This window comes from Phasianus colchicus, chromosome 16 (assembly GCF_987193195.1).
Source record: "Phasianus colchicus chromosome 16, bPhaCol1.hap1.1, whole genome shotgun sequence".
Taxonomy (NCBI): domain Eukaryota; kingdom Metazoa; phylum Chordata; class Aves; order Galliformes; family Phasianidae; genus Phasianus; species Phasianus colchicus.
In genome coordinates this window covers 14,434,617-14,462,297 of record NC_143451.1, presented here as the reverse complement: position 1 = coordinate 14,462,297, position 27,681 = coordinate 14,434,617, and the positions used below count along the sequence as shown (strand labels likewise).

General features: G+C 44.9%; 1 protein-coding gene across 2 annotated transcripts in view; it reads right to left on the bottom strand.

The window, feature by feature from the left end:
- Positions 1-5,363: 5,363 nt before the first annotated feature.
- The window catches only part of PRKAR1B (protein kinase cAMP-dependent type I regulatory subunit beta), an 87,971-nt gene continuing 65,653 nt past the window's right edge, over positions 5,364-27,681 (bottom strand). For both annotated transcript variants that reach the window (XM_031606705.2, XM_031606706.2), the window contains exons 9-11: positions 24,322-24,443; positions 8,152-8,233; positions 5,364-7,726 (exon numbers count right to left, since the gene is read on the bottom strand). In XM_031606705.2, coding sequence (XP_031462565.1) covers positions 7,554-7,726; positions 8,152-8,233; positions 24,322-24,443 — 377 coding nt within the window. In that variant the 3' untranslated portion in view covers positions 5,364-7,553. The remainder of the gene's footprint in view (positions 7,727-8,151; positions 8,234-24,321; positions 24,444-27,681) is intronic.

Below are 27,681 nucleotides of genomic sequence, written 5' to 3'. Positions count from 1 at the left end.
CTCTCTTCGGCAGAATGCAGCCATTCCTTTTTTTTCTGCTGTTATAGTTGTTCTGCAGTGAAAACTCAGAGTGGAGCAGCTCACAGTGCGCAGCAGTGCCTCTACCTTTGGGTGGACGTGTGGATCAGATGGCACCGGATGGTTTCAGCATGAATCACACTGCCTCTGGAACCAACATTCCCATAACCTAAATCTATCACAAAGAACATAAACCACATCAGACGCCCGTTCTCGGATACTAATTTGCTAAGACTTTGAAAATCTCTTATATTAAACAGATCATCTCTTTATAAGAGAAGCTGCCCTCATTACACAAAGGGAGGAAAGGGACCATCTTCCATCAGGGAAGGCTGTTTAAGTTTTCCCAGCTTCCTAAAAACCATTGTCTTGTAAACTGAGCATTCCTCTGCTGCCCCGTAGACACAACAGTCCCCGTCCCGGCGCGGTGCAGGCCAGCTGCGGGCTGCCAGAGCCCTGACCCAGGCACTGTGGGCACAGCATCCTAAGGGGCAGGAGCCCTGGATTTGGGATGGATGTCCCCAACACACTATTGTGCACTGGGGCTGCAGGGTGCTGCCGGAAATGGGCCTGCTTGGGTTTTTGAGTTTTTCTATCTCTAACGATCCAACTGCAAATAACAGCGAAGTGTCAGCCCCTACCACGACATCACATCTTCCAGGGAAGATTTGCCTTCATGTGATGATAATCCCAGGCAGTTGCGTTCAGCACCAGTGGATGATGCACAAGTCCCTGTTTGTGTCCGTGCTCCATGCTGTGTGCAGCCACCCGGCCTTACAGCACACATTGCGGAAGGTGCTTCTTCCCAAAGGCATTGCATTACCAAAGGCACCGAGTCACTGAGCAAAACCATTGTTGCAAATATCATTTGAAGTTAATCTTAATAAAATCCGTGGTAAATATTTATATGCACTACAAAAGTGGCTGGATCTGTTTACAGTTTGACATTGTCGGAGAGAGGATTCCATGTAGATTAGCCAGCTAATCTGCTGTAATCTGCTTAAAAAGCACCGAAAGGGGGTTCTTTCACTGAATCGTGTTAGCTCTATGCACACAGTGACTTCAGATGTGGAATGGACTCAGAACGGAGGACGTTTACCTTTGGGCACTGCTTGCACTGCAACACAGACACATCTCCTCCTTCCTCAGAGCCATGCTGGGGGGCCTGAATGCAACTGGAACGTGTTGGGCTCCTCTGTGCCATGTCCTCACTGTGGTGTTTGAGCAGCATGGCTGAGGATACGCTCCTCTCTGGGGAAGCACCTGCAAGGGGTTTGCACAGAAATGGGCCTTCCTGAGTTGATGGTTTTGATGGCGAGCCTTGTAAGGTCCTCGTGCACTGGTGTGCACCATGTCAGTGGGGAGAGCAGCTGCTGGTTCTCTTCATGTTTCAAAACATTGGGATGGATGGAAGTCACCTCCTGTTCTTTACCCACCTCTCAACTTTGCCCCCAAGGAAATGGCAGCTCATGGCACAACGAGGCTTTTGATTCTCAGCACAGCTCCAGCAGCTCCCTGGCTGCTCAGAGCCACATGTTCCCCATGGGGAGGGCTGCAGTGCTCTGCCTCGGGCCTTCACCAGCCACAGAGCTCACTGCTCACTGCTTTCAGGCCCCATATCCTGCACCTCCATTTTCTCCTGACCGCATCTCCCCGGTGTCGGCGGATCACTTCAGTGCGGGTCCCTCTGAATAAAACATTCATTTGCAGTCCTTCCCCCCGCCCTCAGCAAGGCCTTCCCGAGCTGAATGCTGTGGCTCAGCTCCAGCGCGCACAGCTGCCGTCACTGCTGCAATTCTTTTGCCTTGAGAAAAAGCATATACAATTTAATATGCTCCTGGCACAACAGCTTTTCTGTAGCGGAGGAGGCGGGTTTGTTTATGGCTATTTTGATAGGGCGGCTTTCATCCGGACACAGGTTGTGCCGCATCTCCCGCCCGCACAAGGCTGCCTTTGTGGATGCCCCAGGACCTTCTCCTGCCCCGGAAGGCGGCTGTAAAAGGCTCTGCTCACTTTGGTCTGCATTTCTCTTACTTCTCTAAAAGCCAAACCCCAGGCTGAGCGCCAGAACACAAGGCAACAGGAGAAGGTGTGATGGTGCATAGGACACGTATCCAGGACAGGAGCCATGCCATGGCAGCTCGGCCCACAGGGCATCAGCAGATGGGGCTGGCGGTGCTGCCAGCAGGAGCAGGGCCTTCCCTGGTGCAGGTGTCAGTACCAGCAGATGCAGATTCCCCTTCAGCAGCGGTTCCTGCTGCCATGGCTATGTGTGAGGCTGAGGGTGATGCGTAGACCAGCACTGCTGGGCTCGGGGAGCACCTCCAGGTGGGAGAGTCCCAATCCAAGAGCCCACAGTCTGCAACAGCAGGCGCACTGCTCTGGCAAATTGCTTGAGCTGCCCCTGGATGGGAAGGAGAACTGGCCTGTAGCGTTTCTATGTCTGTTCTCTCTCTCTCTGCTGCAATGGAAATAAATGGTGGGAGGGCTCAGCCTGCACTAATTCATGGCTGTGCTCAAGCTGAGGCCTCTGCTACTCTGTGTGCAGAACACAACTGTGAAAGTGAGAGCTGCCAGAAACATGGCCCATCATCAGATTATCTTAAACACATGGTAACGAAACAGAGTCACTCTGTAGCGTATAAATTCCACACATGTGGAGGAATGTAAAGCAGCTATTGTGCCCCCACTTTGCAGATCCATTTCACTGTTTTTCCAGTTTATCTGGAAAATACATACTGCATGGTACTGTACGTCGTATTTCACTGCTATGCACCATGATGTCTTCTAATTGAACAATCGCCATGCTTGTAGTCTAAGGGCGATACAAAAGTGCTTTCAAACAATAACAATGCATTGTCTGTATAAAGAGGATAGGGAGTAGCCGCTTCCCAGAAAGGCTTGATTTCCCCAGAGCCAGCAGTATGAACATCCAGAGAGCCAGCAACTGCAGGCAGTGCTGAGAAAGTCCCTCACCATCAGCCTGCATGCCCAACAGGCAGCTCTCACCGAGCCAGGCGCGGGCTGGCAGCACTCACCCAGCACTCCCACCACAAGGGGCTTGGCCAAGGGTCACCTCCTTGGCACATGGAGCCCTGGGGATGTGAACCCTGAGACGTGAAGGGAGGGAGCTACCAGAGATCGCGCAGCAGTGCAGCATCTGCCAATTCACTCAGCGCTGCTGGCCGGCGCAGCAGCATGGCACGCCACCGTTCCATGTTTGGAGACAGTTTATACTGGAATAGGAGAAGTCTTTTTTGTTAAAATGATTATTATTTTTTTTTTTTTCCATGAGAATTCACGACTTCTTAAAGAGAACTCTGCACACTTTCACAAGGGCTGGACAACGGGATGTTGCAGCTTGGCTGCGTGCAGGAGATCCTCTGTGCTACAATTGCAGAAGATAACATGAAAACAAGGATTAAAACAGGGCCGTGAGGGGCCTCAGAGCCACAGCAGTCACCTGTGCACCCTGGGATCGGACCGACTAAACCCAGTGAGACATTCACACTCTACTTTGTGCTCCCTGGCAGAGCGCAGCCTCTTTTCTAAAAGCTGCATCCAGATTTTCAGAGCTCAAAAGAATCACTCTGGTATTGGAGTTGGATCAAGCACAAAAAACATCCTCAGCCTTCACAAAAATACCAGATGGCTGCAGATGCCAGCTCCTCTGGCCAGGCAGCTTTGTCAGAGGAAAGGCCAGCTCGTTGTGCAAGCTGCATCCCCGACACAGCCCTGCTGGCAGCAGCGCCTGCACAGAAACCCTGTGAGAGGAGCATCAAAGCAGTGTGTTCGCAAACGTCTGCTTTGCGAGGCGGTGCCATGCTCCTACCCACCGTGTTCTCTTTCTCCAGGCGGCGGTGGGACCTGCAGGAGCCACTCTGGCTGTGAAAACACTCTTCTGAGCTTCCCCGTGCATGCGAAGGGGGAAGTGAACTGCAGGCAGAGTTGCCAAATCATTGGAAACAAATCTAAAAAACATGCCTGGACATGTTAGGTAGTTCTGACTCTAACTGGTGAACTCTGCAATACCCGGTGTGGTTTTAGTGCTCCGTGGGTCAGCAGTGCCACTCCAAGTCAGTGCCCTCCTGCGCTGCAGCTGCACACTCATGGCACGGCGCTGCGCCACAGGAGCTCAGGCTCTTCTCAAAGACATCATCATAGCTTCATCTCTGCTCACTATCACTCCCTCTGCTGCTGTATTGAAATGTGCACAAGGAACGAGTACGATCTCTTCCATAGATAGGTCAGTGAAAGGTTTTCTGAACCATTTGGAGCTTCAGAACCACGTGTTGTTGTGAACCTTCACTCTCTGAGTGTGGCTCCATTTCCAAAGATCACCGCTGCAAGAACAACAGAACAGCCAGCGTGCATCAGTATTGCTTTGTTCTCTGCTCTCTGTTTTCCACCAGCACCCAAATGGGCACCACGGGGTCAGCCCATGCCTGCCTGGGAAGCAGGGCTTGTAGGGCTGACACCACTGCACGGCTGAGGGCACTCACTGCCACAAAGGGGTAGGAATGCTGGAGTCTGCGTGCAATCATCTGCTGCACACACCAAAATGTGGTCAGCCAAATGGGTCTTGTAAAGAACCTGGAGGTGCAATTAGTTTCTAGTAAAAAGAAAGTCTTGTCTTTCGTCTTGGAGTCCTAAAACGGCAGCGGGACGATTAAAACCAACCGAAAAAAGAAAGACAGTGAGGAGTGGTGAGATGCCCTTTTTGGGGAGCGTGGGCTGGTAATGTCCATCTGGAAGGACCTCAGAGAGAGTGGTCACTTTTGATTACTACATAACGTGAGTAATCTCTGGAAAGATGAATCCTTCCCTCCTGAATCACAGCAAAGGGGGAAAATAACACACTCCAGAAACAGCAAGCTGTCAGCCCCGCTGCTGGGAGCCACCCACGAGCCCAGCCTGGAGCCCAGCAGGACCACAGCACCTCCATTGGGGCAACCAGAGCCCGGAGTGCCCGCAGGTGGGGCACTGAATGCGCTGTGCTGACTGCTGCTTCTCAGCCAGCCGTCACTGCCAGCCCTTCATTCCTAATGCAGCAACGCGAGGAGCTGAGAGACACCCCAAATCCCTGCTCCTCCCTGTAGATACATAAGGGTACATTTAAACACAAGAATTTTTTTCTTCGTGCTAATCTCCCAGAACTCCATTTTGGTTTCCATTACTATATATAGAGCTCTGGGATCCTTGGTTTATTTCTTGTCCCTTTGCATCTGATTATTATTTTCAGCAGAGTTCAAACTCTCTGTGATAGGCAGATTTTAACTAGAACATAACTTCTATTCATGCAGACTTCCAGTATTAATGAACCCACAATGGCCACATATAACGTAGAAGAATTTTATTCATACTGTAATTCTATCCCATCATCCACTGCAAATATTACAATTATCTTTAAAATGTCATAGAAGATCATTTTGTTCCACTTAAAGCATTGGAAGCCTGGCATTGAACGATCACACTTCTCTTGAATTTGCTGATATGGTCATTCAGATGTATTTCCATGGTCTGTGAAGGTTTAAAGCAAAGAATCTGTTCTGTGTGTGTGCTGAAGTAACTTCTAAGTGGTGAGGCTAATAATCTGGTGAGTAACAATGAATGCATCTTGCATATTATGCAAAACACTCACAATTTTTTTACGACTACAACAGAACTGCGATAGGTTAAAGAACATACAGGAGAGACCTTTAAAAACGTGTCTTAAAAGCAGCACAAGAGAATACAAAACCAGTGAAAGAAATTAGAAGTTTTACAAACGCATACACATTTATTGATATATAGAATGGCATCTGCCCGTGTGGATGTACGTCATAGAACTGCAAGGTTGAGAAATGTGAATGGCCGTATTTAACAACACGTGCAAGAAGCATAACGTAATCATAATAAATAGTAGCAACTCAGATACACTGACAGGGCCGCTGGAAATGCGTTGAAATAAATTAAGCACCTTGGAGTGATGAGAGGACTCTGACTGCAGCCTGGGAGATGTTTCCCACTGCAGTGGCAGCACTGGGCACTGGCATGAGAGCCTTCTGCTGGGAGGCAGCAGGAAAGTGCCAGGTGAGCTTTGTTAACTCCAAAGTACGTGTTGGGCTGGGTGATGTTAGACAAGTTCTTAACTAACACCTGTAGTTTCAGAAGGAGGATTGCTGCCTCATCTCATTATACAACCTTTGGCGTGTGAAAGGTATGGAAAGTTCCTATTGACTCAGAGTAGCGCTATCGTAAAGAAGAAATACAGTTTTGCTGCAACTAAAAGGTGGGCAGTACTATTTAGGGTAGAGGAGATGCAGAGATTTGCAGCAGTTAGCACAGAAAATTTCTCCTTCGAAGGAAAAGCTTCCCCAGAGAGTAATTTGGATGATCCCAACCTGCAGGGCTGCACAGCACAGCAAGGTCCAGCTCTGCAGAAGCTCTGCTGGATCCCCACATCTGCACAGAGCAGCAAGAGCTGCCAGCAAGGCTGCAGGCACACAGAGCTTACTGCAACTCCTGGTGCCTTTTGTTCTGCCATGCACACCTGCTGCAGCAGGCAGCATTTTGGAGCACGTATTTGGCTGGCTGCACGCTAAAAAAAGGCATTTGAATTGAACTAAATGGACTTCACGTAAAAGAGTCCTATCAAACTGCTGCTTTACACCTGCCACCATCTCCTGAGCATTCCGTACAGTATTCAGAGAAGCAGCTGAGGACGCTCTGGTGCAGATAAATATGTTTCAAAGCACACTTAGTTCAGTGAAGAAGTTCTCAGTGACATTTAAGGAACCTGATGCAAACCCCCATGTAAAAAAGGGAGCAATCAGATAACATTGCTCCTAAAGGCTCCATCCAACATCTGACAAACCGCTGCCTCTTGGACTCCTCACCCATAGGCCCGGAGCTGTTTGTTTGCCTTGGCATCTCCTCAGAGCTACAAAGCAGACCCCAAAGGGCTGGTAACACAGAGGAATAATGGCCCCTGTTTCTAAACCACAAAGTGACTCAAAAGTTCTACTTTTCCTCAGCTTACTGGAATGATCAAAATCTTTCCCTAATCGTCCCTCTTTAATTGCAGAACTGCCACTGACCACGTGGATTTTGGAAACCTCCAGTCCCTAACCAGTGAGAAGTCTGCTAGGAGTGACAGGTAGAGGGACATCACTTTATCAAAGAAGCTTGACAAAAGGTGAGTAAGACTGACTTTGAGAATAGTGTGAGATAATGAGGGAAAGAGACATTTGTCTGTAGTTTAAATAGTTAAAAACACAGTTTTATCTGTACGATCCAGCAACAGGTAAAAAACTTGCCTGCAAGCCAGAAGCCTGCTCTTCCCTGAGCACTTTCCCAAAGCTAGTCTTATCCGAACAGTTGTCTTCTTTCTTAAAGGACACATAAGATTTGAACTGACATCCAGTGCGTGACATAACAGAAAAAATACACATGAAATGCACACCTTTTATTTTTTCTTGATAAAGCCATGGAGCTGCACAGAGCTAATGTAAGTGCACGAGGTCACACAAAGGCAGCTTTCCAAAAGGAATCATTTAGACAGTGAGAGAGATGAAGCTGTTGTATCTCTGAATGTTTCTCTTGAGGATCTCGGAGCAGGGGCCGAGCACTCGTTCGAAGCGGGGCCGGTCGAGCTTCACACACTTCAGGGGTCCACGTGCCACCACTGTGGCAGCCCGGGGCCGGTTGAGCAGCAGTGCTATCTCACCTGGGGACAGGGACAAACACACCATCACGCCTCCTCTCCTTCAGAGGGTGCATATTGAGGCCACCATGCAGTTGCTTCGGTTGTAGAACACAGCTCTTTATGTTTATCTTGATAGACACTTTACATAATTCTGTTGACAGTACAAATGCATTACACATGCATAATGCATGCGTGTAAAATGCCTTTGAAAACAAATGCATTCAGACTGTTTTGCTGATTCTGGATCTGTCTCCTGTCAGCCACATTGCTGTAAACCAAGGAGTAGTTTCAGCTTCCATGATATCCCTCAGTACTGCTGAAAGTAGAAGCTGACCTAGGCACAACTCCTTGTTCGTTAAAGAGCAGAACACTAATTAAAACAACAACTACTCCATGCAATTCCAGTTGCTATTTTTCCGAGCCATATTTATGCTGAATTTTCTTACCAAAATAATCTGATGGACCAAGCCTTCCAACCTCGACGTACTCCTCGTTATCAGACCTGCGCTGCAGAACAGAGGCTGTGCCCTGGGAACAGAAGAGCAGAGCAGCTTAGTGAGGTGCCCCATCCCTGCACACACCCAAGGTCAGGGGATGGGATGTAAGCACTGAGGGAGCTGTGGGGGTCCCTGCTCAGTGCAGGCAGTGGGACCAGGTGGCTTTTAAAGGTCCCTTACATCTCGAATGATTCTGATAAGGTTACCTTGCTTTTCTTGACCCTGTTATCCCTTTGGGAAGCACTGAGTGCAGTGTTCCCTTTCATGGGACACGTCTCACTCCTCCCGTTCTGCTAAGGCAGAGATGACCACCTCACTCAATTTCTTATACATGAATAAAAATAATTGAATAATTTAAAAAAAAAAAAAAAAGATCCACCAGTATGGCAAACTTGATTTCATTCTTGTGAATGTAGCATTGTTCAGATGCAGACTTTCAGCTCACACAAGGCAAGAGGAACAGGACAGAATTCAGTAACTACTGCCCATTATGCTGTGCAGATGTATCCTTCAATATCCTTTAAAAATACGCTCTGAGTGGATGCAGAACCTTACAAGTGATGCAGGAAACACTTTCACCATAAGGAATAAAAAGGCATTTTTCCCAGTACTATCTTGGAACATGAATTTGTAAGACAGCACCTAGACTTCGCTCTTCACCTGACCATTCGCTGGCTCTCTTGCTAAGATTGTTGGCAAAGGCAGTTTTTAATGCTTAGTACAACAGAAGGTGTTTTTTCAGTGGCCACTAGTGATCTGGACACCTGTGAGTCAGTTGCTTGGGAGATGGAATGTGCCTCGTCTCCACTCCCGCTATGAACTACAGTACTCAACACGTGCCAGTACATGTCACAGCTCAGAAACGCTCTACTGAAACCTTCAAAGGGGTTTGACATGCAGAAATATTCTAACCTGGAGGAAATCTTAAATTATTTGTGGCATCACAATTTTGGAAGGGAATATAGAAAGTATCTCCTTTCACTTTTCTAGGACCTGGGGCCCAGAATATTCAGTATTATCTGGCAAATTATTGTAATTTGCTTGCTTCTGAACAAGCACTGCTAAGGTGCTGCGATACTGTTGTATTCCACCACGTCCCATTTCACAACAGGGTTATTTTTAAGCCTGTAGAATTTATGAATTGCTGGGCCACTCTCTAGGTTAATTTGTAATGTAACCTTCCTGTGCTACACAAATGAAGAGGGACATCATTTCTGATGATGGCAGGAACCTGAGCCAAAAATAATAGGCAAGCACCATCTCATAGGTGCTAAGCATCTGATGGCTTTTATGTGTACTTGGATGTACATCAAATTAAACTGACACATTGTAAGTTATAATTTCTCATTTTGCCCATTAGTGATAATCAGTGCTGAGTGTAAATTACTAGATATCAGACTGTCACTGCATTATACGGGCCATGACAATTTACTATTCCACCTCCCCTGCACTGTATCAGCATTAAAAAAAAATACTGAATAAACACCAGGATTGTAAACCCTGGTCCATTTGAAAACAAATGCAAAATTCTCCTTCATTTCATTGTTTTCATTCTTGATATGGTGAACAGCTGATGGCACGAGGCACAGAACCACGTGCTTGGCACAACCTGCACGAGCAGGGCACCTGAACTGGGAGAGGTTGTTCCAGTATTGGCTCCCAGATGTTCAGAAATAAGCCAAACACACAGAGGGAGGTTGGCTTTGAACTTCTGGAGAGACAGCTTGGGGTTAAGGCATGCCATGCACGTAACACTGCCCACAGCCCGTGTGAGGATATCCAGGAGAGTAACCGAAAGAACTACATGTAAGAAAGTGATTTGGTGCCTGTCAGGTTTCCAGGAAGAATTCCTTATCCTTGATATAACTAAGTTGTTTCGCCAAAGCTGCTGTTTTCCAAGGTCTTCCAGTAAATCTGCAAGGGGATGAAAGCTCAACGATGGTGTCATGAGTTTTGTTATTTGCATTTCCTGCAATCGTTCGGAACAGAACACGTGGGGAACAATGTACTTACTAATCTCTCACTGGCCACACTTCAGATCAGGTGTATCTCATGGGGCCCAACTCAGTGTTGTTCTTATTGTCTGAGCTTTGGAGTCGGGATCAGCTTCAGAACCGCTTCCAGCCCCTGTCCTCTGCTCAGTCCCCATCTGGAGCCTGGCAAAAGCCTAACCCCTTGACCTAAATAGCTGTCTGCAATCCACGTCTTCGCTTCTTTCCCAAACTGTTCTTTAACAACTTTTATTACAGATGTTTTATTAGATACAACAACAAAAAAGTCTCTTAAGTAATCACACTGACTGCTCAGGTCAAATGAGAAAAGGTGTCAATTCCCCACTGCTCACCTTGAGCAGGCTGCCATAAAGGTAATCACAACATCAAGCAATATTGCTTTCATCTCCCCTTGTGTCAGCTTTTACGGTGGTTAATATTTTTTTGACAGGGCCTGTATGATATAGGGTTTCAATAAGTCAGTCTTCTGAAGCAATTTCTTCCACTGTTCCACTACAGTTGGGCTTTTTAATCCAAGAAACACCATGCTATCTGTTGGAGGAGGACAGATGTGTCTGGCCTCCACAATAAACACTCAGCTTGGCAGAATAAAGCAATGCATATTCCAGATACATATTTTTCCACTCTTGTTTTAACAGTCACATCGGCTCTTCCCATTGCCCAGTGAGAATGGGTCTATCACAAAAAGAAGTTTCCTGACTCCTGGACAGTGAGCACACACTGTAAGGCCCCACTGCCCGCCTGGCCCCTGCACATGGGCTGCAGCATGGGAAGGCTGTCCCCACCTCAAAGCAAAGATGTACTTAGCACTATCTATCCATATCACCTTCACTTTAGGTGTCTCACCTCTGGAAACAACACCATTCTAACTGGGTTAGAGGAAGAGTCCAGTGGTACATGAACAGTATGAGCAGAGCAAAACTAGAATAATACAGAACGGTTATCAATATGCTTAATGAAGTTCTCATAGCACATTATTTAAGTGCTGACCACTATCTCTGCTCTCATCACAGGTTTTGTGGCTGTATTTCACTTTAGTTTATTTCTCAAATCTTTCTATTGCAGTTTTTGAGCTTTCTGTCCTTGTGCTAGAGCAAACCCTGCCTCACAAAAATGGTATCACTCAGTAAGTCTCCTGGGTGCTGTCCTGAGAGGTACAGGCATTATCTAACAAGGATTCAAGGGGCTTATCGCTCTCAGCCCCAACAGCCTTTGGTCTCAACAGAAGAGATTCCCCCTTAAACAGCACACAGAAACTGGCAGCTCTGTGAAGCAAACTGCACAATCCCAGATTTGCAGGATCAGGCTATTTAGTGCTGCTCAATTTAAAACGCTGTCTTGTACACTGCGAGTCATTTCAGCCTCCTACGCTGCAGAGCAGAACTTTCAGAGCACGTGCTCAAACACTGTGAAGAAGTTTGACACCATTAAATAAATCAGCACTTTGTGATAGGAAACTGAAAGCAGACAGGCATGTCTTTCTCCTAGCAGACACTTGGGAGTGAAATAATCTTCAGTGGATCCAGGAATATTCCCTTTCAGTCACTGGGGAGTGCCTGTATTCGCAGGAACCGATATCACTAACCTCCCCTCCTCTCCTCCGAGTAAATACAGGCATCCTATTGCAAAAACAACAGGAGTAGCAGCTCCAAAAGCAATGTGCCATCAGCACTCTCTGGCAGCCTCACCCCACGCACCTGCTCACTCCCCCTGAACAGTTCTGCCGTGGTGCTGAGAGCACTTATTCATGTCTTTCATGTGCATCAGCAGTTTGCTTTGTAAAAATTTATGGCTTGGATATGGCACCATCATTTAAGATATAAAAAATAAGGTTTATAATCCATGCGCTCCCACCCTCTCCAAAGTAATGAGATTTTGATAGATGTTTCACTTTTAAACTCTCAGACCATATGGGTGAGGGAGACACCTGGATCAACGTGAAGACTCCCATGCCTGATCCTGCATGTACTCAGTAGTACAGGCTACTTCAGGAGCTCTATTTTTACATTTAAGTGCAAATCCTGTAGCCAGGAGTTGGCCTGAGTAGCCTGGCTATAAAAGGCAAGTGTTCAACAAGATGGCCAAAGGGGAAATCCTGTAGTTTTTTTTCTCCATTCCAGCAGAGGAAGCTCATAGGACCAGATGGGATTGCTCCCAGCAGCACGACACGGCGCAGCACTGGGCACCAATGAGTGCTGGGTGCCAGGAACAGGGGTGGGAAGGGAGGCTGAGCCCTCCTTTTTACACTTTGACATTTAAAAGTCAGTTTTGTTAATGTTCTGTTCCCACTGGTCAAACCTCCCACTTCAAAGACACAGCAATCACTAAAACATACAATGAGGCTCTATAGAGACGTATTCATCATTACTAAAATTGAAGAATATTTAATCTATGATGACTACAGGCGATGTCAATATCCATGCCCTTTCAATACACTTAATACACAGAATAAAATTCTACCTTTAAGAAATGCAATGGCAGACAAGCTTTTTCCCCCATTCCCCATTGCACTTCTGTCCTGGTTTTGAGCTCTGAAGGCTTTTTTTGTCAACTTCATTTTCCTCTGCACAATTCAGCAAAAAAGAGCAATGCAGTAGTTTCTTCTATAGAATTGGTGATGAAAAAGGTCAAGCCTTTCCATCCGCTATTGCTATTAACTCTATCAATCACTATTATGAACATACCTTTGCTCTTTCTCACTTTGTTAATCCACACACTACAATTCAAAAGATGTTTCCCCTCACTCCACAGTAACACAAACCCTCGTTATATGCTGCTATGAAATCTTTGCAGAGTTGCTACAAAAGATGAAGGAAGAAGCTGTGGAGTGGCACAAAACATCCCTGGTGAATCACACAGGACTCCGTGTAAGGACTCCTACTGGTCTGAATGGAAGAAACAGCAGATAGCAAATGAATCAGAAGATCTTTACACAGAGTGGTTCTGTTCACATACAACGATTCTGGGAGTATTTTATTTAACTGCAGGCAAGGCTTCAAAAACTGGTCTTTTAAATCAATTCAGCTGCCTTTAAGTGAAACCTTCAACAACTTTGGTTCAAAGAGGTTGTTTGGTTTGCTTATCTCTAGTGAGTTTTCTCCGTCCATTAGGGCTCAGTGCAGCCTGCAGAGAGAGACGAGACAATGCCCACATTGGAAACGTCAGCTACTGCCAGCTCTGAACACAGAGATATGACTTCCTGCACATTTTGGCCTTTTAATTCGGTGTGACTCTGGAAACCTCTCACTGATTTCAGCAGATTTTCAGAAAGCCACCACCTTAGCAGTATCTTTAAGATTCAGTGGTACAATGTCAACTAAGCTCCAAAGGCAGCATGGTCACTGTGACACCTCTGTGATATGGAGAGAGAGCAGTGCAGGAGAAATTACCTTTACTCTGCAACCATTCTGGTGACCGTGCATATGGTTATCAGAATGTAATCATCATAGCATTATAACATTAGTTATGCCATATTTTATTGGCTATATATCCCAACAACAGCAATGCACACTGCCATCCTGCAAAGCAGAAAGCAAGCAGTCCTTATTAGCCAGCACCAATCTTACACCCGAGCTCTGCAGCCACACTGGATACTCAATGAAAGGCAGCCACACCACACCTGCATGAGACTACTGCATGGACATCTCAGCTTCCATCCATTCTGCTATCCAGGCACATTTGCACCACTTTAGAAATAACATCCGCACCCGAGAGAGAGGAACAAAGCTGTGCAGAGCAGCAACCAGGATAGCCACCAACATAAAGGTGCTTTTAAAAATGACAATCAATCATAAACCAAGTGCAGCTTAAAACAGCAGAATCAACCGAGCCACAGGGCATTTCCTAGGGATACACGAGAGGCCGGGGTTAAGGCCCAGACATGACTACACCCAGCCAGCCATTAATCACCAGGAAATGCCTTTGCCTTGATCATTTACTATTTAAAATCGTAGACATTTGACATGGAAAGACCTTTTAGATCATTTTGTTCATCTCAGGCAATCTTCCCCTTCGGTATTTCTTTAAGGCAATCTGCGTTAAGCATGTCCTGTGTCTGAATGTACTCCCCCTGAAGCAAAAGAAATGTTAAGGGATGGGACAAGACAGGATTCAGGCAGAAAGACCAACAGACACGGTGCAGAGCCAGCAGAATTGGGACACGCTGCTCTGGCTGCACTTTGCCTCGTGGATGGAGAACCCTGCAACACTTCGGAGAAACAAAGTGGTTTTGCACACAGAATAAAAATCAGAAAACACTTTTTTGTTGCTGAAAGGCTTTTCATAATCAAAACTTGAAGCTCTGCTGTCTCCAGAGTTCACAGTCTTGCCCTCGAGGTGCAGCAGCAGAGCTCGGCCCCGGGTGTCTGACACATCCACACAGCAGGAGCCTTCACCAAGGGCTGAACTCCTAGGGGCACAGTGCAGAGCAAGGAACATCTCCAGGCTCTTCTCCACCTCCCCAATGGCCCCTGGGCACTGGGAGGGCTGGGAGTGAGGAGATGGAGGCACGGGAGTGATGAGAGTGGCCCTCGGGCACAGGACAGCCTCTCAGCCTGGCTCTGCCCAGCTGCTGCTGACAGGAAGCCGCCAGGCGGCCCGGGCGCTGGGCTCCAGTCGTGTTCTTTTCTCTGCTCTTGGAATTCGAGTTGCCCCTCTTATTACACATCCCATCCACCTGTTGTGGTGGTGACACAAAGCAGATCTGCTCAGTAAAGGTGGGCTCCGCGCTGGGTTTTAATGAATCATCCCAGGGATACTTGGCCTTGACTAATCAGTAGCTTCTGTGGGAAAACAACTGAATTAATATTCCTCCTGGTGCCAGATTTTAAAGGCTGTCTGTGCCAAGCGCTGTGGATTATTGGCAACAATGCACTGTTTTCCTCCCTCCGACATGTCAGCGTACAAAGCCATAAAAGTCACAAAGGAAAAAAAATGTTGCATTTTAGAGATTCTTTCTTTCTACAAAGCTAGCCATTATCTTTACTCTCTCCGAAGCCAGGAAATGTCCACAGAGTCAACATAAAAGTGACTCTATAATGGGTTATTCATCAACTGTTGGTATTTGTGACTGCCCTTACAGTTACCGTGCCCTGGAAGCAGGCAGTGCAGCCTGCTACCACCTACAGACATTGGACACGAAGGACAGAGCACACACTAACAGTGCACCTCCATCACCCTGCCCACCAAATCCTTTCTGGTGAAAATCGGTTTTAGCTGCTGATGTTGTTTTACAGCCCAATTACTCCTACCACCATCTGCTTCTTTGTGAAAACATTCTGTAGATGCTGAAGTAACCAGACCAAGCAAAAGTCTGAGACAGGCAGCATCATTAAAGTCTCAGTGCTAATGCCGTGAGCAGGGCTGGGCTGGCAGCTGTGGACAGCCAAGGCAAGAGCTGCGGGGCAAGAAGCAAAACTTGGAGTAAAGCAGGGGAAAGGGAAAGGGGAGCTTATCACACAGATCAGGAAAATCCCTATGGGAAGCTTTCTTAAAGTCCCGTCAGCTGGTGAATCCCGAGTATTTGTGGACCACATTTTCTGATTCTGAAATTCAGAAGGAAAAAAAAAAAAACACCTCTCAAAGGTGCCTCCTCCTGAAGGACAGTGCAGAGAGCCTCGCACATTCCTCTAAATCCACATTATAAAGCTAATGGCCGAGCCCTCGGGGATGTATTATTTCAGTCATCTCAACATTATCTTTGCAGAGGAGGGATAAAAGCTGTCTCGGGGAATTTTAACATGATCCAGAGAAAGGGCTGAGCTTCACCACGAATCAGGAAAGCCTCCACTTCTTTCCCACCAGGCTGGACACCACTATATTCCAGGCCATGCCTGTGTGGCAGTATTTTTGTTCAAACACAGAGAGGCATTCCTCAGGTCAGCTTACGGACGGAGCTCCTCGCTTCTGGCAGAAATGCCCTTCATTTCACTTTACATTTACCATGGTCTTGGTCACTTTGGGTAAATACTTTGAATCAGGACTTCTGAGCTCTGTCTTCAACACCAGAAGTGTTTATAAGGATCTTGAGAACCTCCTGAAAACACGGTGGGGTAAACAGCCCAGGCTGCTCTCCTTACTCACACAGAGGCACTTCAATATGTGGGAACCTCTGCTGCTTCTCCAAACCTCCCTGGCAGCAAACTCCACTGAACAAGAGAGAGCACTCCAAAACCATACCTTGAAGTATTATATACGTGAAAAGTCCCAGTCAGTTTTGAGCACAAAGAAAACCTAATATGCTGATTTTGATGAAAATTGAGGAGGAGACATACGTATCAAGAATGAAACAGCCAATTATTAACACTGGGTTCTACATCTCTGCACACCAAATGATCTCCCATTTTGCACATATTCTATAGTGGTAAGAGGACAGGGTGTGGCTGAACATCCAGCAAAATCTTCCACTTATGGGTTTACAAATCAGATGTTTTAAATTGCAGCTGAATGAGACTGAAGACTCCTACACAATTTGCCGTGTCAGAAATGAGCTGGGGAAACATCCATAGACTTTTGTTTTTTGCTTTGGATAGAGCACGTGCAGAGAGAAGTGCTTCTACACCTCTGAGAATGGATTGTTGCACTGCATCTTCCTAATGTTTTGCTTTAAGATAAAAGTTTACTGATGTCCCAGTGAGACAGGGTAACACAGAAAGCCCTGCGTGTACCTCGAGGTTCTGGCATGAGCAGTGTTCTCAGTTGCAGTGTCCTGGAAGACCACTAGCATGTCACTCCTCAGCTGCCACTGCAGCCCTTTGGGACTGCTGATAGCATCATTCTTGGGGCAGCTTTGATTTTACAGTTAAGCATCAGCAGTTCTAGGGCTACTTTCCAAGAGAAGACAAATCCTTTGAACTACATAGCCAAAGACACTGCAAAAATTCCTTTAGCCAGAAAACAATCTTGGATTTTTATTAGTTCCCAACCTCTGACTTATGAAAGACGATCATACAAAAACAAGGGAAGAAATAAACAAATTTTAGTCAGCAGTACAAAGTGCAAATGAGTTCCACATAAGCTGCAGCAGAAAATAGCAGTCATCATTTCAGGGCAGTAAAATCTAATGTGAAGGAACAGTTGGTGGGGTACCCTGGGATCCTGGCCATAAAACCCATACCTCTTCACCTTAGGTCTTTTGTGGGACCAACCATGAATTCCCAGACCTGCAAGGTGCCTTATTCTGACTGATTTTCAATAAGAATGATGAACTCTCTTAACTTTTGTGTCTTTGCTTCAGACTGGAACGTGTAATGTGGAGGTTGCTTCATGCACCTCGTCACACAGGTGTGATGAGCATCAGCTCCATGAAGTTCTTGAGATGTTCGAGTAAGACAAGTGGGAAAGTATCTAAGATAAAATAAGTAGATGAAAAGGTGAAATATATTTTATACCACAGTAATTATCACTCTCAAAATTATTTTGTCCTATGTATACAGAAGGCCACGTGTTTGTGCCAAACCAGGTGAGAATTTGATCTCAGTAACAAAACGTTGGCTGTGTACACTGTTCTTAAATTGTTTCTCTCCCCAGCAGACTCCTTTTAAAGAAGCTTCTTTTCTGTAATCTACGGACTATCTAAACAGAATGGTGTTGGAGAAGGATGATGCAAGAGGGCTTAATGGTGATTGTGGACAAGAGTTTGAGTCATGACTGGTTTGACGGCACTTTTCTAACCGTGCATTTTTAAACTATTATACATTATTCTCCAATTCTGGGTTCATAGCAACTCACAGAATTTACATACAGTTGTCCTGGTTTCTGCCACAAACGAGGAACAAAATCTGCAAAGTTCTAAAATAGACCAGAAATATTGGCTAATCTGAAGTTTCACAAAATCGTTCAGAAAATGATCCAGCATTGCTCCTGAGGTTACGGATTTTGCAGGACATACTGCAGGAGCCGGCACTGCCACGGATATTGGAGAGCTGGGGAAAGATGGAAGGAAGGACCGAAAGCTGCATTACTCACAGATCCTCCATTGTTGGTAGAACAAGAAGGAGAGCAGCCACTCGTTCACTACAAAATACCGGCCCCTTCCAACAGAGGAGGGAGAAGGGCATGCTCAAAATTTTACATGTGTGCAGCCTGATGCATCAGTCACAGAACCCACAGTGAACTCAACAAGAGCCAGACTGAGACTGCATTTAAGTCATTTGGGCTCAGCAAAACACTTCACCTCCATCCCCAGGCAGGATGCCACCCAATCACATGTCTCATTTTATATCTTTGATGTCATCTGGCCATTAAAAATCCCATCCTGAATGCAGACAAATTTTGATGCGAGGCAAATGGGAACACCGCTGTGTGAGCACAGCCAGGTGATGGTGACAAAACTCAGACTACCTTTCCTGGAAGAGCTCTGCAGAAACCAATGTCTCCACAGTTAAAAACAAGCAAAGCACGGAGCTCTTAGTAACTGCTTGCTCTGCTTATTAGGTATATTTTGTTTATTAGGCATACGAGGAGTTGCTGTAGACTGCCCTTAACAAACATAGTCAGTATCAACAAAATCCTGGTAACACTAGGCAGTTCGGATTGCAGCCTTTGAAACTCCTTTTCTAGACAACATTCATCTTCCTAATTAATAATTAATCACACTGTGTTTTTAAAGAGATTATCAGGTGTGATAGCAGAGTGTGCCTAAGGCAGTGACTTCATTAACCGTACGGAAGAAGTTTACTTTGTAGTTCTCCTGCCTGTTGTAGGGGTAGGTGCCAAAGGGGTCTCTCTTGGGTTAGAATGTCAAAGAGCAACAATTTAAGGCAGGAAACAATTGGGCTATTATTTTTTTCTTTTTCTTTTCTTTTTTTTTCTTCTTAAAGAGCTTTTAAATCATAAATCTTCACATGCTTCTTGTGCAATTTAAGACTCAAGTCTCCTTTTCCTATGAAAGGGCCAATTCTACAATTCCTCTGCTCCTTCCCGTTACCATGGCACAAAAGGTTTACAAACACTGTTCCACCTAACAAGGCATTTGTGCAGAGATGCTCCACAGCGTGCCAAGAGTGTCAGCAGGGTTGGAAATGCTGATTTCACCTACAGGATGGTATCTCAAGCATGCTTTCAGCAGTCACAATAACTCACGGTGGATCCTGCCCAGACTGGAGCCAGTCTGTGGCCCTGACTGGAAACATCAACAGCAGTACGACAACTAGCAGCCCCCCAGCAGGCACCATGCTGTTTTGAATGGGATCTGCACTACTCTTGGCTGGATCAATAATTATTATCAATTCATTCAACTAATTTCCATCAACTGGGCAGCACTCTGTACTATTTTTGGAAGGATTTCTGTGCTGACAGTGAAAATTTTCCCTTCTTTTCCGATTTTGCTATTCCCATTCCCTAGTTTCAGTGCCAATGGATACTTAATGTGATTTCCCATTAAGCTGTTGCTCACCTTCATGGAGAGTCATCAGGTTTATTCCCACTGATGTGGAAACAGAGGTGTGGGGTGGGTAACACTGCCTGCAGGCTGCTCTGATAGCCACAAGGACATCAGGGAAGAACACCAATCCCAAGCTTCTCTTCTGTGCACAGAGAAGGCTGGAACTACCCACTCTAACTTAATACCCATCTACAGTGAAAAAAAAAGTAGGTTTTTAAGTTTTTTTCCAATAAAATTTGTAATGTGAAACTGCTTGATACAAAGGGTTCACTTCTCCTTGAACTTCCTCCTGCCAATTATCTTTTATTTTTAGATCTTTTATTTTTAGCCTGCTGCATGTTATCACTGGGCAGCTCAACCAACAATTAATTGGAATTGTTTTGCTTCTCACGCAGTTTTATTTCTTTGCTTTAGGCAGCACTTGAACCAAACTGTCCTCGGAGGAGATGACAGCACGGACAGCACGCTAAGGACAAGCACAAGCTGGCACGGCAGGGCACGCTCACTGCACTGCTCCTCTCCCACACCTGCATACATTTGCATCTGCGTGTGCATTTTTCTCAAGCCATGTCAAATCTTATGAAGAATTAGGGCCATATGGCAGCAGCTCAGCAAGCAAACAGCACAGAGAGCACTCAGTATGCGACCAGTACAGGAAGACTCCCTCAGCACAGTCAGTGGGCTGCACAGCAGTGTGTGTGTGCCATACATGGTGGCCAGCAGTGACAAGCAGATCCAAGTGATGTGATGTGGGGAGGGGTGGGAGCTGGGAATCCCAGCAGGGCACTGCAGGGCTGCGATCCCATCAGCTCTGGCTGCTGCTTAATGGGCTTTTCTTCAGGGTGCAGTGCCACCAAGCCAAAGCTGAAGTTACAGAATGGTACAAGATCCCAACCTCTGTTTTTAATTCTACAGTCACTACCTTGTTCAGTAACCTAGACAACAGCAAAAATCTCCTTCCAGTCCCACAGCACCACTAAAATGGCCTGAACTACTGTTCATGCTGAACAGTGGCAAAGCACGAGCTGGGAACAAAAATCAGCCCCCACTCAAACAACATTTCATTTAAAGGGCCTCAGCATTTCCTACATCGTTTAACTCCGCAAAGCTCACACGCTTCTGCAAGCTGCCACTTTAAGACACCAGCTAAAAATATTTGCTTTATCTGAAGTCAGATGAATAAATCCTCCCTACTGTTGGGTACACAGTGTGGCAGTGTACAATACAACTGCAAATTTATTTGTTAGAAACTGTACATCTGTTATGATTTACGCTTGCCAAAATATTATTCTTTATGGCAACAATTGTTTCACGGTGCTTAAAGTTTTTCACCTCTCTGCCAGGAATCTCATATGGGATAATTCCATGACCTTGGAATCCAACAGATACATTCCACATCTGTCTGGTCTGGGAAAGCCCGAGTTTGTTGTGTGAAAAGCATAGTGGGAAACTGAGACCTGGAAATATCTGAAAATACAAAAACTGCAGGGCTGCTGCTTTTTTCTTTTCTTAATTACCAGTTTCAAGTGCAGTAAATCAATCTCACAAAAGCAGTTACTTTGCTTCTGTAAGCATGCATTCATTTCTCAGCCTATCTTCAAATGAAGGGACACGGTACAAACATTAAAAAAAAATTCTATTGCTGGAAAAAATTGCAGCCTTGAAATACTTAAGCTAAATCTTGTTGAAGGCTGTGTCAGACGTAAATGAATAAAATACCCAACCTGCTGCAAGGAAACAACGCACTGCTGCCTGCAAAGACAGAATGACAGACAAACTGTGGCAGTCCTTAAATCTCAGGGTAATATTCTTCTCATTAGTTTTTTACCAGAAAATGACCACAGACAGCTTTGTGAGCAGTGGGCTTACAAAGCATGGTTTCCTGTGGTTTTCCCCCATGCACGTTTTCTGTTATTCTAGTATTTTTGCTGAGCTCATGCTGCAGCCTCTGCATTTCCATGCACAGAGCCTGTGCTTCTAGCAGCCCGCATCCCGCCATGGTATGGAGGAAGATGCTGGACAGAAAGCCACGAGAAAAGGTTACTCTCAGAAAAAAAAAAAAGAAAAAAAAAAAAGGGAACAGGTGAATCTGCATGACTGGCAGAAAAGGGAGCCCATTTACTCCTGTCCATAGTGACAAGGGTTTCAATCAGGAATTTTCCACTCAGTCTGGAAGTGCCCCTTTCAAGAGGTGTGTACCAGGTGCACTTCAGGCTGCAAATCCTAAGTGTGCCAGCTCCCCTGCTGGCAATGTCCTTCTGCAGGACCAGGGGATGGAAAAGACTGCATCCCACAGGATGGCGCTGAGGAAGGCAGCACCACAGGCTAACCACAGATGAGCAATTTATGGAGATCACAGAGAATGGTGCAAACAACTGAAAATCCACACGCTGTCCTTGCTGTCTGCAAGAACCTTTTACAACAGGAGTCTCAAGGTACCACCTGGAACCAATACTTGTGATGCTGGTGATCTCTGTGGCTGTACCAAAGACTTACAAATTGGTAACTGATATGCCTAAGGCTTTCTGCAAACAACCATGTTTTGTAATAACTCGGTATCTTGCCCAAAAATTCTGCAGCAAAGTGTTGCTCTGCACTACTGCACTTACAGGGCTCCAAAGGAGGCTGCGTCCTGGTGATGCATGCAATGATTTCTGCATGCATGGCAGCCAAAAAACTGGCTGCATTTGTAGTGTTCTGGACTGTACAGCCACAGAAATCAATAAAAATATGAAAGACCATAATGGCTGTCAGACATACTGTGACAACAAACCAGCTTTCAACCATTGTCTGTAAAAAAAACTGCTCCCAGTGGCTTGTATCAAATCTCCTACAGATCAATCTAACATCAAAGATGCAAACTCCTGTGAAATCAGGTTTAAAACACAAATCTTGAATTTTCTGTGAGCAGACACAAATACTTCTGCAGCACAAGAAATAGCTGATAACTGGATGTTCACTTCCAGACTAAGAAACTATGCAAGATTTACAGTGGATGGGGAGGTGAGCAGATACTTTATGATTACACAGTATGCAGTGCTAATACTTTCTTACCCATTCAAGTCTTTACAGCTGTTCCTTCATAGGGGGAAAATAAAGGCCTTTGGTAATTCTTTAGCAAGCTGCCAATTTTCCATATGGGATTTGATGGCTAAGAAAATCAGGTTTTTCTAGTCTCATGCTGCTGCAAGGAATAACAAGATGCTCAGTAATATTCACAGAAATAAAAATTTCATCTTTCCAAAGAGGCACAAGAGTTCCTCAATTCTTCTTATACAGTAAAGATCTTATTAATGAGACAAAAAACATCTAAGTAATAGTTAATCTGGCTTTATTCCCTCACTATTGATTTGAAGATTCATCACATATTTAAAGCTCCTCAGTGTGTAACTGCGTGCTCTGCAGGTGTGGTTATTTGCACTGACAACTTTGTGAGCATCAGGAGATAAACTGTGCTCATAAATCAAATAAATATTTCATCACCAGCATCCAACACTCATGAGGGAAAAAAAAGAATAGAATTTTAAGTGTCATATATTGATTATGAACTAAATTTTGGCTGCCTTGGGTAGAGGCACCTGTCCAAAAATTCATACTTAAGCAGCAAAGGAAAACCTGGTGGCCCCTAAACCATTTGGAATGGGTGCTGTGCAAACCCCTGATCATCTGCATGGCGCAAGCTCTCTTTCCTCCAAACAATCATGTCATAGCACAGCACTGATGGAACCCAAGATATATTCCGTGTACGTGCAACTGGATTCTAAGGCAACGCAATGACACCAGCTTCATTACATCCATCTGACCCACTTTCTCTCACCAAAGGAATTCAGATAGCTGCTACCCCTTGTACCACCACTGCCTTATTGCTGGCTGTGTAACACATGGCCTGAGCCGTGCACTTGAACTGTCACCACACAGCCATATGCCAGTCTGTAGATTTGTGTAGGAGCACTCACAGCCAGCACTGAGAAATATGTCCCAAACTCCTATTTCAATCCATATACAATCATATCCTAATGCTGTCTCGTTATCCTCAGTCTCTCAAATGCCTTTCTACAATTCGTTAAATCACAGTGTTTAAGTGTTTGTGTGAGATACAGAGGACCCAAATATTTATGCCAGAGAGGGAAGAGAAATCCCATCAGCATCTGTTTGCAGAAGTGAGATGGTGCAACTGAAGTGTCAGATAATCTCCCAAAAAGATGTCAGTATTTTCAGCTGCCTGACAGATCTGTCTGCTTGTGTGAGAGTAAACAAGAAAATGGCTCCACCATTTGGACTGAGTTTAAGGCAAAACAAAGAACAAATGATCCATTTTCAGATCAGGTCTCCTGTTCCAGTCTACAGATGTTCGCTGCAATTTCCCTTGTAAGTCCCTCTGGGAACAAAGATCAACACACCGTGTGGCTGGCCAGCCTTGTAAAATATTGACAGTTTGGAACAATCTAAAAAATGAAGTAGAAAAGAAACCTTCAAATGGTAAAGACAGAAGACACACCTCAAAATTCCTTCGTGCCTTCACTTCCCTGGAAATCAGGGACTGTTCTGCGATATTTCCACAGAACTGGTGTCTGAATTCACGTGAATTTTGAGTCATTCTCCTGGTTTATGTGGAATTAGTTCAGATTTATGCGGGAATAAGAGACTGAACTGAAACCAAATGCTTTTAATACAAACTCTTGATCTTTACCAGGAAAAGACAGCTGACCAGGGTGCCAAACTTACCTCTGTAATAATGAAAAAGTCATCACCAGGCTCTCCCTGCACAACAATTTTTTCTCCGTCTTCAAACTGGACGGGTTCCAGTGCATCAGCCACTGTCAGCCGCTCCCATTTATCCAGGGACTCTAAAATATTGAAGATCATAAAACTTTATTATAAAAAGATTCTAACTTTGGCAGAAGATTCATATCTAAACTGACAGCTCCGATATGCCTGGTTCTGTTATAGAAGAAACATTTCTTTCATCCAGGCACTTTGCACGAACCTCAAGTTGGGAAACATGAATACATTTATTCATTGTGCCTTAGACTTTAGTAATCACTCAGATAAGAATCTTAAAAGTTGGACAGGAATAGTTGGCTGCAGTTCCCTAGGCCTGTGATCAGCTCTGCGCTGCCTCGATGCTCAGGAGCAGCCCAGCTGTTCTGAAACACCACGGAGATCCTCTCCTGCCACATCCCACCCCAGCTGCCAGAACAAGTCCTGGTGTCTTTTCAGCAGCGTTGCTCTCAGATGGTTAACAATGGCCTTCTAAATCAGCACTGCAAAGGTGCTGATCCAAAAGATGAGATCAGGAGCTCCTGGAGCCAACATGAGTCCCTGTTAGCATGCGTGGCAGTGGGGCTCAGTCTGCCTCAGTAAAGCTGCACCTCTGTTTCATTTGCAATTTTGGCCACTGGGACTGCACACAAAAGTGTAAGAACTGTTTTTCTTTTCCTTCTGCCACTCAGAGAAAAAAAAAAAAGCTATAAAACTTCAAAGTAAACTTCAATAAGAAATTATTAACAGTCTGTTTTATGAGTAAAGGAGCTCACAAAGCCAGGCTCCTGTGGCTTTGTGTCCTTATCGCCTACCTGCAGCTGCCACCATTCCCTCTGATACCTGCATGGCAAAAAAGTCTGCAGAGCAGCCAGCTCTGGGCTGCTCACTGACCTGCTGGCTTCCTCCCAGTGCCTTTCCAAGGGACAAATTCTATCTGTCCTGTCTTTGGGAAGATAAGAGACGGTAATCTGTGTCTCTTTCTTTTGCCTCTTTGCATGGGAATTCAAGAGAATTAACTGTATTTGAACTTCTGCTTTTTTAAATCAGATTTGAGTTAGAAAAGCAACAGGATTAAAAGTTATTAAAAGGAAAAGATAACACAATGATATAACCCTCATAGCTTTCAAAAGTTGAGCTAAAATTCATGTACTAGAGCTCTACTGATTGTTGCTTAATTCATTAGGAATTACTGAACAATTTTAAGTGGCTTCTATGGCTTCTGACAACAAGACCAGACTTGGGTTGCTTGCTCAGACTCTGCTTTTTGCAGTTGGTTCAATACACTGCTTAGAAGCATTGTGGGAATGTGAAAGAGTTGTTCTCTAAAATCCAAACAGCCCTTTGGCTGAGCCCAAAGAGTGCACAGAATCTAACAAGACTAAATGGGTGATCAGTGCAAAGGTAAGCTTTGAGTTGCTTGACAAAAACACAACTTAGTCCTTCTGTGCATTTTCTGTTGCAACTTGAGAAATAATTACTCCTAATATGTTTCCCTCCTATAATCACTAATGGACTTTCCTGGTGTATTTGTGGCCTTTCGTGTAGAACCATCAATATCAAAGTCCAAGCTCATACCGTCAGTGCCACATTCAAACAGTGCTCTGTTTGACTAAAAATAAGCATAAAACTCTTTCATACAGACTAGAGTGGGCTTTTTCTTTTTTTTCTTTTTTTTTTTTTTCTTTTTTAAAGAAAGAGCTCAGTAATTAAGAATGAAAAGAAAGAATCTCTTTAAACTTCTTCAGTTGCCTTTATGAAAAATTCAAAGCTAATTCCAGCTCTAGTCACGAAGCGTCTCTCCTTTGTCTAAAGGAATTATGCCACTACGAATACACTGGTTAATGGTTCTTGCAAGCAGAGTGCCATATAGAACTTGGTACACGACAGAGCTTAACATTTGAGTTGCAGAGTTAAATTCGAACAGCAAAGTAAGTAGGCCAATCTTTTCAATTTCTAAACTGTACATTCAAATTCATTATTGTACATTTAATTAAAGGCCAGGGAGAATGTTTAAATTGATTAGTTTCAACGTATCTTCTTAGACAGGCAGCTACTGATAATCTAAAAAGTCCTTAAGATTAAAAAAAAATAAGTAAGTCGCTTCAAAAGTAATGCCTCCTATTTATTTTTATGGAAACTACTACAGCTACAGAGAGCACAATAACACTATTTGATAGGGCAAATTCTAAGCTACCAAACCCCGTTTTTCAACATGGTCATCACCACTGGCATTTTCACCAGTGACAGACAAGAGCCTGTTTGTCCAGGTTCCAGGAAATCCAGAAGCATCACCCCTTTCCTACCCCAAAAGACAGTGCACATCACCCACTGAGGGTTGCATCATCTTCAACTTTTTCTTTGATGAGGAATTCATGTGTTGCCACTCCACAGGCTGCCATTTTGACTCTGACTCATAGTGGTGACACCACAACTCGTCATCACTAATGATGCAACCCAGGAAACTGTCACCTTCGGCCCTGTATTGGTTTAATAGGTCCTGACAAATTTGCATATTCTGTTCATTCCGTTCCTATGTGAGCTTTTGTGGGAAACACTGCTTTTCCAATGTTGCTACCATCATTTCTGACAATGCCAATATTCAGCTCCATACACAGTTCCCTGATCGTAATCTGATTTGTGCAGATGAGCTGATCAAAACGTGCTTCATTTGTGGTGGGACAGCTGTGCACGGCCACCCAGCACATGGCTTTTCCTTCACACTGCTGCCACCGCTGCTGAAATGCACCACTCACCCCTCAGTGTGCTCACATCCACTATTCTGTCTCCAGAAATGTTCAACAAGTGTTGATGAATGTCAGTGGGGCCATTTTTTCTGCACAGAGGAATTCAGTGACACACCTTTGCTACATACTTGCTTCCATGTCAGACTGTCCCTCTGCTGCCATCTGTCACGTGGTCACAAAACTTAATGGGATATTGGTGGGAAGGTTCAGCCTCTACTGCCATCCCAGCGACATCTGCCTCTGATGTCATGAGCCAACATAACAAAACAGGAGGCATTACTTTCAGAGCAGCCCTCACACAAATCTATGCTCTTACAATTACAGGTAATTACAGACACAGGCAGGCCTTGTAAAGAAATCGCCGAGTTCTGACCAATTAAGGCATGAGGTGATGCTGACTTCCTACCACTTTGAGATGTCTAAAATACTTCTGTTTTCCAGCTGTCATCTACTCTTCAGATGCATAAAATAAATCCTTAAACATCTCACCTAAATTCTCTCTCTCCCTGAAATGATGTGTTATTTTGTCCGGTCTTTTCTGTATTTAAAAAAGCTTCAAGTCTTGAAGTCCTCACTC